This window comes from Carassius auratus, chromosome 3 (genome assembly GCF_003368295.1).
Source record: "Carassius auratus strain Wakin chromosome 3, ASM336829v1, whole genome shotgun sequence".
NCBI lineage: Eukaryota > Metazoa > Chordata > Actinopteri > Cypriniformes > Cyprinidae > Carassius > Carassius auratus.
In genome coordinates this window covers 4,920,911-4,938,858 of record NC_039245.1, presented here as the reverse complement: position 1 = coordinate 4,938,858, position 17,948 = coordinate 4,920,911, and the positions used below count along the sequence as shown (strand labels likewise).

The 17,948-nt window shown below is 37.9% G+C and overlaps 1 protein-coding gene across 2 annotated transcripts in view; it reads right to left on the bottom strand.

The window, feature by feature from the left end:
• LOC113044384 (neurabin-2-like) overlaps positions 1-17,948 on the bottom strand; it is a 34,764-nt gene that overhangs the window by 15,997 nt on the left and 819 nt on the right. Inside the window, exon 2 of one of the 2 annotated variants that reach the window (XM_026204349.1) lies at positions 15,667-17,110. In XM_026204349.1, the coding sequence (XP_026060134.1) occupies positions 15,667-17,013 (1,347 nt within the window). In that variant the 5' untranslated portion in view covers positions 17,014-17,110. The remainder of the gene's footprint in view (positions 1-15,666; positions 17,111-17,948) is intronic. The other variant, XM_026204341.1, reaches the window with a different exon arrangement.

The window sequence follows — 17,948 nt, the reverse complement described above, 5'->3', positions numbered from 1 at the left end:
CCGAACCGAACTGTGAGCAATCAGAACCGTTACATAGTTTGTATGCACTTTTCTATTCCACTAGCTTATGTATTGCTCTTTTCCAAGTAAGCGACTGTGCTAACACCTTTCTCTCCGAACCACGGTGAACATCAGCCTCTCTATGCACAGTTTTGACACTCCTCCCCTGGTTGCCATGGAGATTGTCTTTATATGCAGACGGATACACACTCCACACACACTAATAACACACTCACAAACACGAACACAAGGTGACACCGGCACACACACGAGAAACCCTCAGCGTTCTGAAAGGAGGTGACAAATATTCTTAACAAACTGTGTTTGCCTAATAATCAAAGACCTCAAAATCACATGTGATTCAGGTGCAGGGTGGTCTACAGTATCCCACCAAGACAGGTCAAGAAGAGTGAGAGAGCGAGAGAGAGAGAGAGAGAGAGAGAGAGAGACAGAGCACGCCAGCACAGAACAGCACTGAACGATTGCTTCGTTCCCTTCCAATTTAATATTCATCTAATGCAGATTAGCTCATCTGCATATAACAAAACCAGTGAGGTCCTTCTCTTGTAGATGTTTCATTAGTATTTAATCCTTTGTTGAATTTCCAATTTATGGCCATTTATGAAATATTCAGACTTATGAAACAGACATGTGCAAAGTTTTTAATATTTAAAGTCCTCTCCATCTAATGTTATAATAACACTAGTGATATAGTATGTACTGATGTTCCTGACCATCACAATAAAGGATGGTGGATAAAAACTGGCATATACCAGCATATACAGTAGCTTACTGCAAAGTATATCATGGCACAAAATGCTTATAGGTTTTTTTTCTGAAACAGCATGCAGTATGCAAAATCTTCAAACAGTAGTATGCTATACTGGTTATCGACTTGATGTTGTATATTAAGCAGATATCAGCTCAGGAATAAATACACTAATATTGTATTTTAATAATAACAATAATAATAATAATAAAAATATGTTACTTCTGGCTCATTTGGTAAATGTTTTTAATAAAACTATTAAATTACATTTAAATTAAAATAGTTAAGTAAAATAAAGCTAAATACAGAAGAGGATTACGGCCAAGCAATAATAAAAAAACTCAAACCATCTCGAAATTAAAGTTGTTCAATTTCGAGAAAAAAGTCGCTAAATTGTGAGAAAAATGTCAAAGTAAAATGTACATCAGTAAATTCCTTTAAAAAAAGTCTAGAATAAACACACTGGTGTCATGCTCGCTTCATCTCGTTGGACAGTGTTATTCAGTGTCTACAGTCGGGTGGGTCGGAGAGTAGTGTATGATACGATCATCTGGGTTCAAGTCCGTCTTTTGCCAAACTCACTTTTCTCATCACACACCGGTAAAGTGGAAATTAATTGCATTATGACTCCGAGTGTTTAGTATTAATGTATTAATTGGTAGGTTTAGTCTTACTACAGTAAATCCATTGTAAATATTAATTTGTGGATTGAAAAGTAGCCTATTCTTACTGCACTGCTGTCACACAGTGTTTCTCCTGTTTCTCAGTGTTGTTGAGAATGGCAGCGCAGTTTCATCTGCCTTTAAACTAGTCTAAATCACTGTGACATCTGTGGATTGTATAGGAGAGCTCTGCTTCTCACAGCGCTGTTTAGTGACTGAGACCTGCGAGTAAACACATTTGTTCTGAGCTCGCGCTGTGCTGTCTTTACGCAGAACTAATAATGATCCATGCTGCATGCTTCACACGAATAACGCTCTTCCGCTTTCAGTGTGCTAAAGAAAATTCACAGCATATGAGAGAAAATAGCCTTTCTATTTACGTTATGTTATTTATGCTATTAATACTTAGTTATTACTTAGTATATTTATACTTGGCAGATACTATTCTCAGTAGCGTTGTACATTAGCAGGATGCAATAATAAAATTAGATTTTATTAACAATAATTTTATCTATTGAAATGATTAAATAGATGCTGTCTTATTGGGACCACAAAGCCCTCCCTATAGCCTGCCTACCACTTATTAATACATTATTATTAAACACTTGTAAAGCAATTAATTTCCACTTCTCTGATGTGATATCTGATGAGAAAAGGAAGAAGTCTCCAGTGCATTACTCTTCGACTGCAGACAGCGTCCACTGCAGATGCTAATTAACAGCGTCCAACTAGATCAAATGAATGTGTGAGTGTGTTTATTCTCAACTCTTTTCTTTAAAAATGTAACTGTTTTTTTTCCTTCGGAATCAACATTTTATTTTGACTTAGTAGTAGTGGCCGGGATAGATTTTAAATATCAGTTCCACTTGCAATCTAATCCTGTTTACATGAAATAAGCAGCTCCCGGACAGGTTTAAACTTATGGATCTGTTGCTATGACAGCAAATCCAGGATAAGCCTCGAAGAACCAAATAACCCAAGATCGTGCCAAATCATCAACGATCAAATCCAGCTAACTGAGTTAGCGATGTACGAAGAACGGGCCCCTGAAATTGTATTAACCTTTGTTTTATTTACAAGCAAATACGATTTTAGTCTTTCTAATTCAAAGTTTCAAGTTTAATTCAGTGTGCTACTTGGCATTTCTTTTTAAGTATTTGTGAAATTTTAAAGAAAAAATTGAAAACTGTTTAAAGTCATTTTTCTGTGTAGTTGGTAATAGTCAGCCAGTCAGGATCTTCAGGTGCGTTTGAAAATGAAAGGCTGGCATGTAAGAGCAGAGTTGTGGGTCTGTAATAAAAATGAGATACAGTGAGCAACCTCTCACTCATTTTTACCAAAAAAAAAAAAAAAAATGTAACAAGCAAAGAAACAGGATGCCAACTTTCACAACAGGAAGTTGTTGATTACGATCGATGCTTCACCAAGCAGGGTAAAACACTACATAGTATTATAGAAGTGGCAAAGGAAGTCCACTAACACATAAACTATTAGCATTAACACCTTCATAAATTTCACCCTTGTTTAACTGTGACATTAAAACCTATCCGTGGTAAAACACTCATTTGTGTGCTATTGATCCTGAGAGGCATTAAAGGGAAGCCAATCAATCAACTAATCAATTGATTAATAAACCAATCTCTTACATCACTGCATAATGATCTGCCTGTCAATCTGAGTGTCGTTTTCCAGTTTGCCCAAAATGCACGATTTCAAACACAAACAATATTATTTAATTTTTTCCCCTCCATTTTCTTAATTAGGCATAGTTTTTATCCTCTACAGCATAAATGTCAAGCATCAACAACAACAAAAAAAAAACACCCACATCTAATGATCATTGAAATACACACATCCATTTTATCCATCTAGGAAAACAGACCCAGAACAAGTCTACAGCTCTCACCCTACCTCATCTCTGACTGAGTTGAGAATAACACACATTTATTTGAGAGAAAATGTGACAGTAGGCGCCTCCACAGAAAATGTAAGTACATTTTTCCATTTAGAGGTCATGTGTGAACAGGACTTGTTGTTGAAATGAATTTGGTTCGGCAATATGTCTGACTAAAGATCCTGTATTGGAGCAATGTGTGAAAAAAAAATCCATAGTATTACACCGTTTACACACCAGACACAAGTGACGGGATGTCCCCAACATGACAATAAAAGTGATCATAAATAGTGATTCTGAATATACTGGATGCATCATTGCGGTGCAAACAATCTAAGACTAATAGAGAATACTTTGTGTAAACCATGGAAAGTTGTTGCTTTTGAGGAAATGCTGTATCTTTGACTGTAAAGTTTTTTTTTTCTTTGAGCAATAAGCTTTTTAATAGATGTGTTTGAAGGAGACTAACCACCCACAACAAGTTAAAATACTAAGAGAAGCACGGAGACACATTCTATTCAAAAATGTATCTTATGCAAAATAGCTTCTATTTTTAATTGCTTCTATTTTTATTAGATATTTTTATATTTGATCAACTTAAACTAAGCAAAGCTAATCAGAATAAAAATGCATTTTAAAATATATTTCTGCATGATAGCAGCAGACTCAGTGTCACATAATTCTTCTGAAATCATTCTAATTGATTTTTTTTATGCACGGGAAACATTTATCATTATGTTGAAAACAGTTGCACTGCTTAAATGTTTTGTAGAAACTGTGATATATATATATATATATATATATATATATATATATATATAATTTTTTTTTTTTTTATGAATAGCAAGCTCAAAAGAACAGCATTTAATTGAAACTGTCTATTGAAACATTATAGAAGTCTTTACTGTCACTTTTGAACAATTTAATGCTAACAAGGATTTGTTCTTTTCTGACAAAAAACGGACTCTTACTGACCTCAAACTTTTGTACAGTAGTGTATTTATTTGCTGTGTTAAAATGTGTGAAAACACAGTGGTTATAATAGATAACAGTCCTCTAATCCATCGCTTCTAATCCTTAAGAATCAACCTGTTGGTTTAATCTCTCCGAGCTGCTGTGAGCCCTGAGGACAACTGACCTCCGCTCAAATCACTGCTGTTTGCTCTGTGCAGTCTGTGACTGAGGCATTGTGGGTGAACGGACATGGACGAAGAGCTAAAAGTAACTTTGTTTAAATGGACTAAACATCTTACATCAGCCTAAAGTGTTTACATCACATCTAAACAAGACAAATTCAGATTTTTTAGTTAAAATGCATGTACACATACACGCACTTGAAGCATAATGGGCTCTGATGATGTACAGACCTTGAAAATACTATCATTTACTCATCCTCGTGCCATTTCAAACCTGTATTTACATTATATTATTTCTTCTGTGGAACAACACTGGACCCCACGGACTTTCATTGTATGGACAAAGATACTGGTTTGGAATGACATGAGGGTGAGTAAATTATTTTTGGTTGTATTATCCCTTTAAGAGTAGGGATTTTTTGTATACTAACCCAACACCATATTATATTATTATATTTAGGGCTTGAGCAATGCTTTGCGAGGATCCTATTGGAATTGCTCCATTTATTACACGAGAGTTTAGCAGTGTGATTAAAACTCAGCACATACTGTACTTGTTATTCATTGGGCAACTGGAGCTCACAGAGTCTGGGACAGTATCAGTGAAGGTCATTTGAGTAAAATAAACAGGCTCTACCAGATGAAGGAAAAACAATCCAGTCGCACACACCTTCAGGGCTTCCTGTCCAGGCCACAATAGCTGGTCCTGCTGCTACTAATACTACCTTAATATTGATTTATGGGCTGACCAGCTGTTCCAGCAGTTTCCAGTACAAACACACAAATGTGAGTAATTGTATTACAGTCTCTGGACACCAGGACTTGCTATTCAGAGCGCTGGAATGCAGTCTCTCGGGAGCGAATGACTTAAGCCTTTGTGATTAACTCAACGACAAGTTTTAACGGCTTGTGCATCAGTAACTGTAGCCAGTCTGTTTCAGGAACATCACAGCAAAAGGAGAAAGGGATACAGGCTGCATTTATGTTATTACTGTTGTTGTAGTTTTCTATTTTTTTTAAATATATTTTTTAAATCAAATGTATTCCTGTGATGGTAAAGCTGAATTTCCAGCAGCCATTATTCCAATCTTCAGTGCCATATGATCCTTTTTCTAATACGCTGATTTGATGATCCAGAAACACATAGCTATATTATCATCACTGTTTAAAATAGCCGCGCCGCTCAATATTTTTGTGGAAACTGAGATACATTTTCTTTGACTACTTGGAGGTTCAAAAGAACAGCATTTATTGGAAACTGAAATTAACAACTTTACATACATCTGTATTGTCACTTTTGGTCAATCCGATTCATTCTTGGTGAATTGGTGAAGTAATACATTAAGATCTTCCTGAAGCAAGAACTTCAAACACTGATGTACATTCTTCTGTAGAACAAGAAAGGTTCTATGGAGAAAACTCTGGCCACTCTTTTCCATATAATAAAAGTGGACGGGGATTATAAACTACAAACGCCATTACATAAGTAACAGACAGGAAGACGTTCACTTTTTGTGTCACACAGAAGAAAGTCTGTGGGTTTAGAAAACCATGAGAGTGGAGTAAATGAGGACTTTTTTTATTTGGTAAGCTTGCCTTTAACTACTGACAGCAGGTAAAGCTGGCGACTGTATCTGCAGTGGTGCTGTCAAGATGTGAGCACGACAAATGGGTTTAATAAAAAAACATAAAGGGCAAAGCAGCTCTCGATTTGTGCCTGCCTCCACTCCAAGCCCCTTCTCTGGGGCATTCAGGGAAACCCATCCAAGGATCTGCTCTCAGAGCAAACAAAGCTGCCCAATATAGACACTGCAAACTGTCACACACACAAAAACAATGATAACATAGTAAAAAAAAAATAAACAATGTTAAAATAATCCCCACCCATGCTGACTACTGTGCTCCAGCGTATGGGCTGTACTGTACTTTCATGTCTCCGAGAGCTTAATAAAGAGAGTGTTAACAGAAAAAAGGCTGAGTGAGATAATGTGAGATGAAGAAGTGGAGAACAGAGGCTTCAGTGTGCCACATTTCTGTCTCTCCAGACGGCCAGCGCTCGAAGAAGACAGCTATAGAGAAACAGACAATGTGACAAGAAAGAACGAAAGAAAGAAATGAGTGCATAACAGACTCCCTGTGAGTTTTAAGGACTGACGTTCTGCTCTTCCACACAGAAGGAAAAAAAGATGCTTTCTGCCTTGGCTGGCATTTATTAAACAGGAACCTGAAAGTGGCTAAAGGTGTACTGTGGACTAAGAAAGACAAAGACTTTGACTCACAAGCAAGAACAAAAATAACTCCATCCCACACACCTCAGTCGAAACATGTTCAGAAGAATACTGCTTCTGTCTAGTTGATGTCCTCAAATCGGCTAGATCAGATACTGGTCAGAGAGCTCAGAGAGGGACACATTCCTGGCTGAAAACATCTGGGACGATTATGAGAAAATTACAGCTGAAATATGTATCAAACCAAATAGATTTGCTCCAGAGCTTCAGAGACCAAATCACTCAGCAGCAAACACAAATGATTTAGTAAGCATGAGCGGTTATTACATTCATTATTGTATTGAGCTTGGTTATGTGCAGAATCTTTACATTAGGCAGAACAATGACTGCAGAGCTGTGACCTAGTGATTCAAGATTTGATCACCAATGTGTGTGTATATATATATATATATATATATATATATATATATATATATATATATATATATATATATATATACATACACAAAAAATAAACACTTGTCATTATAATAAGTGAACTAACAAATCACTTCAGATTAAATGCGTTGCTAAATTCTTAGTTTGTGGCTAATTGGGTATTTGCAAAAATTAAAAAAAATATTTTATGTGACAGCAATTTATTCTCAAACAGTTCTAGTCTAAAATAAAGATGATAGTATACTATATAAATAATACGGCATCACATTATTAGTCATTATTATAAACAAGATCTTTACAATGTATTTGATGTACATTGTAATGATGATTCATTTACCTTGTTTTACCTGAAATCTATTTAAAATTGTTTCTGTATAGAAATATCGTAACATATCAATAAATAAATAAACACATTTGTAACTGATTTAAAGAAATAAATAAATCTTGTTCTATTTCAGTAAACAAATACATCTACACATTTTCTCTTTTCTGCAGGAAGCATAAAACCAATTTTAAATTGTTTCTGCATATTGGTCATTGAATATGTCACTTAACAAAATAAATAAATATTTAAATAAAAAAATATTGTTCTCTCTTTTAGTAAACAAACAAACAAACCTTGGTTCATAATTTTCTCTTTTCAGCATTTCTCTGCTGCTCTAGCTTGTGCAAATCATGTTTATATTTAAAACTTGGCATTGTGTTCTGCAAATATTAGTCTTACAGAATAGAATAGAATAGAATAGAATAGAATAGAATAGAATAGAATAGAATGTATTGCCATTTGCTCAGGTACATTTTAATTCTTGCGCATTTCAAAGGGTCCATTTTTGTAGAAAAGGTAAAGAAAAAAAAATCACGAATGAAAACCAGCTCGTGATGCACCTCAGTTGTAAGTCAATTAGGATAAAAGCTATTAGATAATTATTTCAATAAATAAAGGTAAACTGTCATTAGTACAGTACTGGGCATAACGATAAGAAAACAATAGACTAATGCTTGATTTCACTAAAAAATAAAGGCTTAGAGAAGACATTTCTATAATTTGTCATAGGACAATTTGCACAGTCCATCATTAGAATTATTATGCAAACTGATACAGCTTTTGCAGTGCAACTATGCCATTATTTGTCATTCAATAAAGCAATTTCTCCAGAAGCTAATGCACGTCTCATACCAAGACAATCCCACCGGTTTAATGGGAGAGGTTTTTAAGATGGCGAAGCTGATGCAGAATGCAGAGCTGTATTATAAAAAGATAAACATCACTAAATGGCTCGTAACATGAAAGGAGCAGCTGAATAACGGCTCGGAGCAAAAGACATCTGACAAGACAGAAGCACCTCTGATCTCCCCGTGTATCTACTCTGACTCTCCCCAGGAGCGAAAACAACCAACTACAAGCCACTGAGAAACACTAGAAATGATCAGTTAGACTACAGAGTCGATCAATGGAGGAAATGACAGCTTTTCCTTGATTTGACGCCACTGTTCATTGCTGCAGTAGACGGAGCAATGCTAATGATAATAAAACAATCAGAAACACCATCTTAAAACCTTTACAAAAGTACTAGAAATCAGCTTCAATCAACCAACAGGCTTAAATGATAAAACCTCCATCACAAAGTTTTTTGTCACTTCCAATGAAACGCACATCTGGATATTGGATAACCTTTAGTTTTTTTAATTAAAGTCAGACTTTAATATTGGCCATCAAGTCATATTTGCCAGACTGCTGCTAAACAAACATATATTTGACAGTGAGTTTAACCTTGTTAGTCGTTTTATACTGGGAAGCTTGTAAATATAAAGTCTGGGTTTGACCTGGAGGCATTTAAACACATCAATATCATAATCCACCATCCGAATCTGAAATTCAAAAGCAATTATGTTTGGAATATTATGATCCAGTCTTCAAAACAACAACAACGATATAAACGAGCTGCTTTGAAATTGTGATCCTTATCAGATTTTATACATTGCCTTTTTGAAGCCATTTTCATATGAAAATGTCAAATAATCATTCTCAAAATAGTTGACCTAGTCTGCTTAGCACTTAAGACCCTGTTTTTTCCCCCAGGAATCACTGCAAACTGTGTGAAATGCCAGACAAAAAAGATAGAGAGAGGAAAAAGGCATTCAAGAAAACGACGTACACTACCCTTATAAAGTAAAAGATAGCTACAAATAATCTTTTGTTAATGCTCTTCTATCCTTATCGAGAAAAACAACCAGAAAAAGGTTGTGCTGTGATATTTCAGTCTTTTTTTTTCCCACGGTGAGTAATAAGGATGCCACAATACTCAATACAACATTGAAACGTTCGGTTCAATACGTGCTTGTGAATTGTGTTTATTTATCGGTTTTGTGTTTAAATAATTTCCATGAGCTCACGGGGTGAGTTGAGGAAGCGCGTCACTGCTTATAACATGCATTAAAAAAAGCAACACACGTCGAACATCCACTGTAAAGACGTGTAATGAGAAGCGTTTCTAAACCCGTTGTCCACCAAAAGAGAACATTATATTCACTCCACAACATCAGTCGAATGTGAAAAATCTGTAAAAAAAAGTCTATGCCAATTAGCAATGGATTACAAGTATTATTAATTACTACCGAGATGGCTTGAAGGACACAGACATAGTGTCAGAGTACATTGTCGCAGTTGATTGTTTATTGTCTTAATGTTTGATCATTTAAATCGTTTCTATCTTCTCTAGAAGCGACACGAATAAGACTTTCTGTTAAATAATCGCTGTTGTCAAAATCCCCTAGCCTACTCTGTAGTGAGCATTGAATGCATAAATCATACTGTTTGACATCTACCGTAAGTCAGAAGTAATCCAAAAATTATTCTTTATTAGTGTCATTGATATGTTTTTAGGATAATGCTGACATAAAGATGCTTTTGTGTTCCCTGCATGAACACAAGCCACCAGCCCAGGCCTTTCTCTGTTATGTGTAAGATTTTAAATGGTGTAGCTCACAAGAATATACTAATTATTCAACTTTGTGGGTTGGAGGGATTGTTCTTTTATGCTGGTTATATGGAGGGTGATTTTACCCCAATTTCTCAATGCAGATGTGAATTGTTTCGTCATAACTCTATCTGTACTCCCTGACCACAACCATTGCTTATGAAGGAGATCCTCCTTCTGGACTCCTTGTATAGTAATCAAAGCCTGGTTTTGGAGATGACCAGCACAGAGACATCTTTGTTCTTATGGCATATAAAGTCGACAGTATGCAGAAATCTCCATTCAATGTCCGTCAGGTGAGCTTTTCTATTTTCTTTCTTAAAAGGTTTCTATAAAGTTGTTGTACTTTATAGGAATAAGAACTGAATACTAATCCTGTAATATTTCAATTTCTGTCAGAGTGACATTCCTGCCATCAGGGAGTGGTGGTGAGCAGTTTGAGACAGAGGGGTAAGTGTACTAGTTTCTGTACATCTCAGTGTGTTGTATCATTCTTGAAGTCCCTTCCCTTGCCAATGAAAATAACTGACCGTACTAAGGCAACACAGCACAGATGAAAAATGCTAAATGCATAGTCATAAGACATCAATGAATCATGCCTTGTCATTGCTTTCATAATCACCTCAGTAAATGTTTTTAATGTCAAATGGTTTATCCATAATGTGAGACCATCACTCTAAAAATGACTGTTTTTTGTGGTTATATAGAAGAGACACTTTTAATTTTGTTGTAAAAAGCTAAACGTGTGAAATAATTCTTGGCTGTTTGCGGTGTGATCAATTCTTTCTCTGGTAGTCCATTTTCTGTGCTCTAGTTTTTGATAAAAATCTGTCCATTCATGAAGGCTGAGGAAAAATTTCTGCGAGGACCATGGGAAACATGGTCAAACATGAGATCCTGCACTTATTCACATATATTTTTTTTTCTACAACTATCCAATTTTTGCTTTTTGTGGGGGCATTTTGACAGCAGGAGAGTCATCCATGTTCACGTTTTGAATAAGTGCTGTTAATAAATAATATTGTTACTTCATACCAAAAAAAGTTGTCTTTTTTTCTCAGATGGCTAAATGGCCCTTGGAATTTTAGAAAGGGATGAACTGTGTCTGTCTTCAACACATATGCAAAGAAAAAAGTCACACAAAAAAACACTCTGATGTGCCAAGCCATCAGAACCAAACTGAACCGAAAACCGTGGTAAAACAACTGAGGTATGAACCGTGGGCTAAGTGTATTGTTGCATCCTTAGTGAGTACGCCTGAGGTCTGACTGTGTGCAGTACTCCAGCAAGCCATTGACTGAGGGGACGGGCACGGAGAACTATTTAACAAAATGAGGTCATACATCAATCAATAACCTCACCAAAAGCCAGCCAAAGGACTGAACCAGCCCTGCTTGTTAGTATATTAAACAACTGGCCTAATAATGTCTCTGTCTTTTTCAATCAATGTACACCACTGGATCACAACATATCAGCATTCTAATCGGAAGGTTAGGTTGTAATTCAGGCAAACTAACAGGCTTGTTTGGCAACCTCATGGCTAAAAGCAGGGTTATTCCTATTGGATTAAACAGACAAATGACATAAACAACTAAAATATTCTTAGCCAATGCACATATAGATTTGAAGTTATATTTGAGATTTGAGTTATATAGCTAAAATTTTATTTAGTACTTAGTAACTGAATTTAGTTTTTCAACTAAAATAAAACTATTACAAATATTTTTGTTAACAGAAATTAAGCTGACATAAAATAATATTGGGAAACCCCAAAAAATAAAAATAAAATTGAAAATACAAAAATAAAACCTAATTCTATAGATTTTACTAACTACAATTGTTGGTAATTTGATTAAAAATGTTTAATGAAAGAAATAAAGCATAATTATAATCTATGATTATAAGCAAAAATTTAGAAGTTGTTTTCTGTACTGTATTTCACAAAAAAAAAACGCAAGAAAAATCATATTCAGTAATTTTATTAATATGCACAAAATAATATGCACCCTAAAAATAATTACTAAATCGTTATTTACTGATGCTCAAATTCTACAACTAACAAATATATCATAAATATCTGGCATATCTACCCAGCAGTCCTTGACGACATTCTTCAGATACGTTAAATCTGAATGAATGATGCATCATTAATGTTGCTGAAGAATAAAAGTGGGCTGTTAAGCTATGATGGTATGCTAGATTAGTTTTCATTTGAGGCATAGCTTGGCTATGAGGCAACCAACCAGATGCATCCACTGGTGTCAGCTCTTCATTAAAAAATAAAAAATAAAATCTGCACTGCCCCTTTAAGGCAGAATTTCCTTTTTTTTTCAGTTTCCTGTTGCAGCCTGATAACGGGCCTCATTCGGCAACGCAATGACACCCCACAGCACTACTATTCCCTGTGTTATTGCCTGGAATCAGTGCTACCTTGATCCAGAGAAAGCTCCATCACCACCTGTAGTGCAGAGAGAGAGTAAGACTTTCTGGATTATGTGAAAGTGGAGAGAACACTACTATTTTTAGCAGCAGGAATGGAGGTTGTGAGCTGCTAGAGCACACATATGCCAGCTGAGACAATCAGACAGGGTCCAAATACAACGGTTTATCGAGGCTGTGAAACAGCAAGGTGTAAGTGTAATGTTATGCTATATGGTGGATGCTGTTCTGCCATATTTTCTTCATGGAAAAATGACCTATATGCATCAAAGTAGGTAGTGGCAATCTAGAATATTAAGTGTCTAGAGTCTAGACAACATTAATATCACTTCCTCTGTGCTGTTTTTTCCTCCAGTCTACCTCAAGTTAAGTAAAACTTTCATTTTGCATGCTGTTTTAGGATCTGATCATCACATCTAAACCCGGAGCTTCTCTCTTCTGAGATAAATTGCAAACAAAGTCTGAGATCAGCTCTGAGAGTCAACTTCTACCAACGGTCCAGCATTAACCTCCTCTGAAATTGCTGTAGTTTTTCCTATGTTTGAGAGCATAAGAGGGTTTTTCCACGCCTGTCTGGACTCACAAAGCACCTAGTAATAAGTCTGCTCTATAAACTAGACGTGAATGCTAAATCATCGACCAGAATCCAGATGGTGCAATGAATATTAATGAAAGCAAACATGTAACAACATTAGCATGTAAACAACAGCAGATATGGTTTCACAAAGAGTCTTTCTTTTCTTTCCTCCACAACCAACCCAAATTTACACAGTTTAAATACTAAATACCAGCGATGGGCAAACTTTGTCCAGGAGGGCCACTGTCACTGTTCAATCCACAGCAAAGTGTTGTGCTGTTTTGGATGCAAAAGCATGTTACAAAGCAAAAAACCCAACTTTGCTCTTTGTTGACCACATGCATGAACAGTTTGAAACGATGACGCTCTGATAGTGTTGATTATTATGTGAATGTGCCACTGTCTGAAGAATGGAAATTCAGTTGTGAAAGTCACCAAAACACAGAGGAACACAACCATGTGACTCTCATACAAAAGGACACTGTGCACCACCTGACCAACCATGCAGTCTGTTAATTCAAACAAAAAACATTCAGCGAGAGATCGCTCTTAAACCAGCAGAAGTTAGCCGTCAGCAGCTGGAGAGGGCCAGAGACATGCGTGTGCTGTATCAAAGTGCTGACAGTGTTCAGAGGTGACTCTGCAAGCAGTGAAGCAGTCCTCCCTTCATTAGAGAACCCTTATCTGAACACTGGATGAGACACAGGCATCTACCACTTCAGCGTCACGCCAATAACAAACAAAGGCAGCGTATATGTTCCATTCAAAGGGCATTAAAGTGAGCGAGACGTGAATTTTAATTGTCTTTATTTACAGAGGTATGTCACACTTCACACATCTCTAGTAGGTTTCGTCTGTGTGTGAAGACGCTGCTAGCCATGGCGGGCCTAGTTCTTATCTAACTCAGGGATCCAAAACTTTCTTTGTCAGCTGAATCCCTTTGACATAAACTATTACCCAGAAATACCCTATGAGATTTAAAGTTAATATTTCAATAACTGAAAAACACATTTGCTTGTTCATAACGCTCTGATGTTTATTTATGGTAACATGTAGGTAGGGTAAAAAAATGCATATTTGATCTATTTTGAATATGTATAAAATTATTTATTTTCATTTGATATGGTTTAATTATTATCTTTATCAACTACCCTGCAGTTCCCTAAAAACGGATCCAATGCAACAAAACTCATACATTTTATCAGTGGCAAGAGTGCTTTTTGGTGGCCACTCTATGTACGAAAACAAGTCATGCACATCCTTATTATACACAATAAACAGTTATACACAATACTTGTCTTCATAGCATTTGGTCCTTTTAGTTCATTAAACTTCCTACTGTTTTACAAAAACCAGCTCACGACCCTGACATTTACATACAAACACACTCACACACTTCCACTGCTACAACAGGCCTCTCTCTATACCTTGAACAGAGATCGAGGATCAGAAGTGGTCTACTGACACCAAAGCGGAAAAGACTAATGAGTCTGTGATCAAGGGATACAAGAGCTTTTTGTTCATCTGAACTTGGCTCATGGTGGGCTGATGTTCATGCCCGATTTTTATTGAATGTCAGTAATGAAAAGGTCAACATGCAGTGAAAAAGTATTGCTACTGCTAATATTTTTGATGTGATTTAACGTATGCTACCTTTTTTCTAGGAACAGAAAGAGACCAGGTCAGCCACAGTTTATTAACACAGGGCAAACCCCCTGGTATCACATCCCCTTGATCTCAGTGAGATTACACAGTGTTCACTTAAGATACAGCATGCCTTTGGTATGCCTCCATTGGGAGCTGGCAACTCTCATGCTGTGAATCCAGGTCCTGCACAGCAAAGTGTCGTGCTGTTTTGGATGCAAAAGCATGTTAGAAAGCAAAAAACCCAACTTTGCTCTTTGTTGACCACATGCATGAACAGTTTGAAACGACGTCGCTCTGATAGTGTTGATTATTATGTGAATGTGCCACTGTCTGAAGAATAGAAATTCAGTTGTGAAAGTCACCAAAACACAGAGGAACACAACCATGTGACTCTCATACAGAGGACACTGTGCACCACCTGACCAACCATGCAGTCTGTTTATTCAAACTAAAAACATTCAGCGAGAGATCGCTCTTAAACCAGCAGAAGTAAGCCGTCAGCAGCTGGAGAGGGCCAGTGACATGTGTGTGCTGTATCAAAGTGCTGACAGTGCTCAGAGGTGACTCTGCAAGCAGTGAAGCAGTTCTCCCTTCATTAGAGAACCCTTATCTGAACACTGGATGAGACACAGGCATCTACCACTTCAGCGTCACGCCAATAACAAACACACTTTTATGCACAATTCCCCAAAGAAATGCAATCTTCAAAGACTGGTTCCTAATTTCTTATGCCTGTGGGCATCCAAACCCTTCCCATCCATACTTAAATACAAAGTGTTGGCTACAACCTACTAATAATTTATTCCAGCAAACCCAATATTGAAACTGTGCCCACAGCTTTTAAGACAGAGTACACAGTTTCTTCCTGTCCTTGCTTTCACATGTTTTAGGAACTTACCTTGATGGCGTTTGTACTGAAGCGGATCTTCCTGCTGGGGGGCGGTTCGTCTTCTGTAGGCAGCCCAGGGATTTCCGAACAACTGGATTCTGGTTCGTAAGCATCATCGTCCTCAGCCTCCTCATCTTCATCCAGCTGACTCCCACCAGAGTCCTCTCCGATCCCGCTGTACGCGCTGACGTCCACCAGGTCTGCTTCGGAGATATCCTCTCTGTGGGGTTCCTCCTCGGCGCAGGCCTGTCCGATTTCCTGCTTTTGTTCTGAGAGCTCATGGCTGTTGGTGGCCTCCCCATTTTCCAGAGAGGCGTGGACATCCGCCTGTACCAGTCTGCTCCCTGCATCGGGTGCTCCTGGTGCTGCACGCTCCTCTGGTTTGGAAGCCTTGCCTGATGCATTATGGATCTCTTCTGACCTGGACATACTGAAATCCGTACCAGCATTGCCAGACGCCATATCCACGGATGATTTGCTTTTGGGTCCATCAGCTTGGAAGCTTGCAGGTGCAGCCTCTTGGTCTTTGCACTGAGCTTCCTCTCCTTGATTCTCTGTCGGAGGGGAGACTCGACCCTGTCTAGTGACAATTGTGGAGCTGATTCCTTCCACTTTGCCTGGGGTCGAGCCTACCCCGTCAGAAGGCAGCGGGGAGGTTGAGGACGGTCGGTGAAGGTTGTTGCGCTGGTCTGCTCGTTCAAACACTGCGCTCAGTTGGCTGACTGTAGGGGACACTGCATCTGCACGACTGTCCACCGTGTCCAGTCTGTCTAGTGACTCCGTGCTGCCATTGAAGCGCACCAGCACATCCAAACGGCTGTCTTGGAAGCCAGATGCCCGCTCTTTCTTCAACAGGATTCGATTAGTCGCAGCCTGCTTCTCTTGCAGGTGGCGCTGCTCAAATATCTTCCGTGTCTCCTGTAGCTTGGAGAAGCCTGAGCTCGGTCCACGGGAGCTGCCACCGTCGGTCTTCCCATCAAAGCGGCTAACTCGCTCTGACACAGTCCCGCCGAGTTTGAGCAGCGCACTGTGATTCACGTTCTCATTCAGACTGCTCGCTCTGGGGAGGGAGAGTCGGATGGACTGGTCTTTGGGCTTCGACGGATCCTCTTCATCCCCAGGGGAACCCATCTGCATGAACATATTCTTGATGCGGTGCACATTGGAGCCGTACCTGCGGCCCCGGCCCAGTGGTCGAGGTTTCCCATCCTCCCCGTTAGCAGCACTGGAATCTTTTACCGGCTTGAGAGATTGAATTCCAGCTTCATAGGTGTTTCTGTGCGGCGATGCGCTTCTTGCTACGAGGGTGGTGCCAGTGCTTGCGCTGGCTGCAGATGAGGGTTCAGTCTTCATCATGGTTAATCAAACAGCAGTAAAGACGAGCAGAAACAGCATAGCCCTCTGCTTCTCCTCCTTACTGCATGAATAAGAAGTGGCAGCCTTCAGGGTCAGTCCATATTATCAGCCGCAAAACAGAGAAAAGGACAAAGTATGAATAAGACAGAAATATTTGCTGAATTATATCTGCTGAATTATCTGCTGAATTGTGTGTAAATTACCTGAATCAGTGCATTTAAATGGAAAACATTTAACCAAGTGGCATTCGCAGACAAATCAGTTTTGTTCATACATAAAACCAGTTCACTAAGAAAGACATTAAATGAGACATCATTTGATATTTTGCATCTAATGCAATGGAATGTATTTATTTTTAAGTGTAGCCTATGTACTGCATAAATACTTTTGACAGCTCATTTACAAATCAACTAAAAACAGCAACTATATAGGGCAAATGTCTACATGTTTAGTAACCTAATATGGTTATTGAGCATTGACTGACAGCGCTGCCATTGCTAAACAGATGCCCCAGGGTCATAAAGCCAGAAAAGCTGCATTCTCAGATGCCTCTTACTTTTACAGTTCACCTAAAATTACACTAAAACAATAGTAAATAAAGATGCAAGGCCAATTTTTTTATCTACAACCTTTAAAGAAAAAAAAGGTAAGCTTACATAAAAATCACAACAATATTAAAGACTACAAAGGAAACGGTTTACGCAGTGATGCAAAACACTTCCGTAATGATTCAAATTTCCTTGAGATGTACTTTGAGGTGTAGTCTACATCTCACATAACAATCTTCATAGCTTTTTAAACACAAAACATTCATTCTGGCAGACAAAGGTATTTAAATGAGGCTGATAGCTGTGCTTTGGTACATGGGAGCTTGTTTCTAGACGGTCTCAGGTGATCATTAGCTGGCAGACCATCGTCAAAAAAGCCTCTTAAGA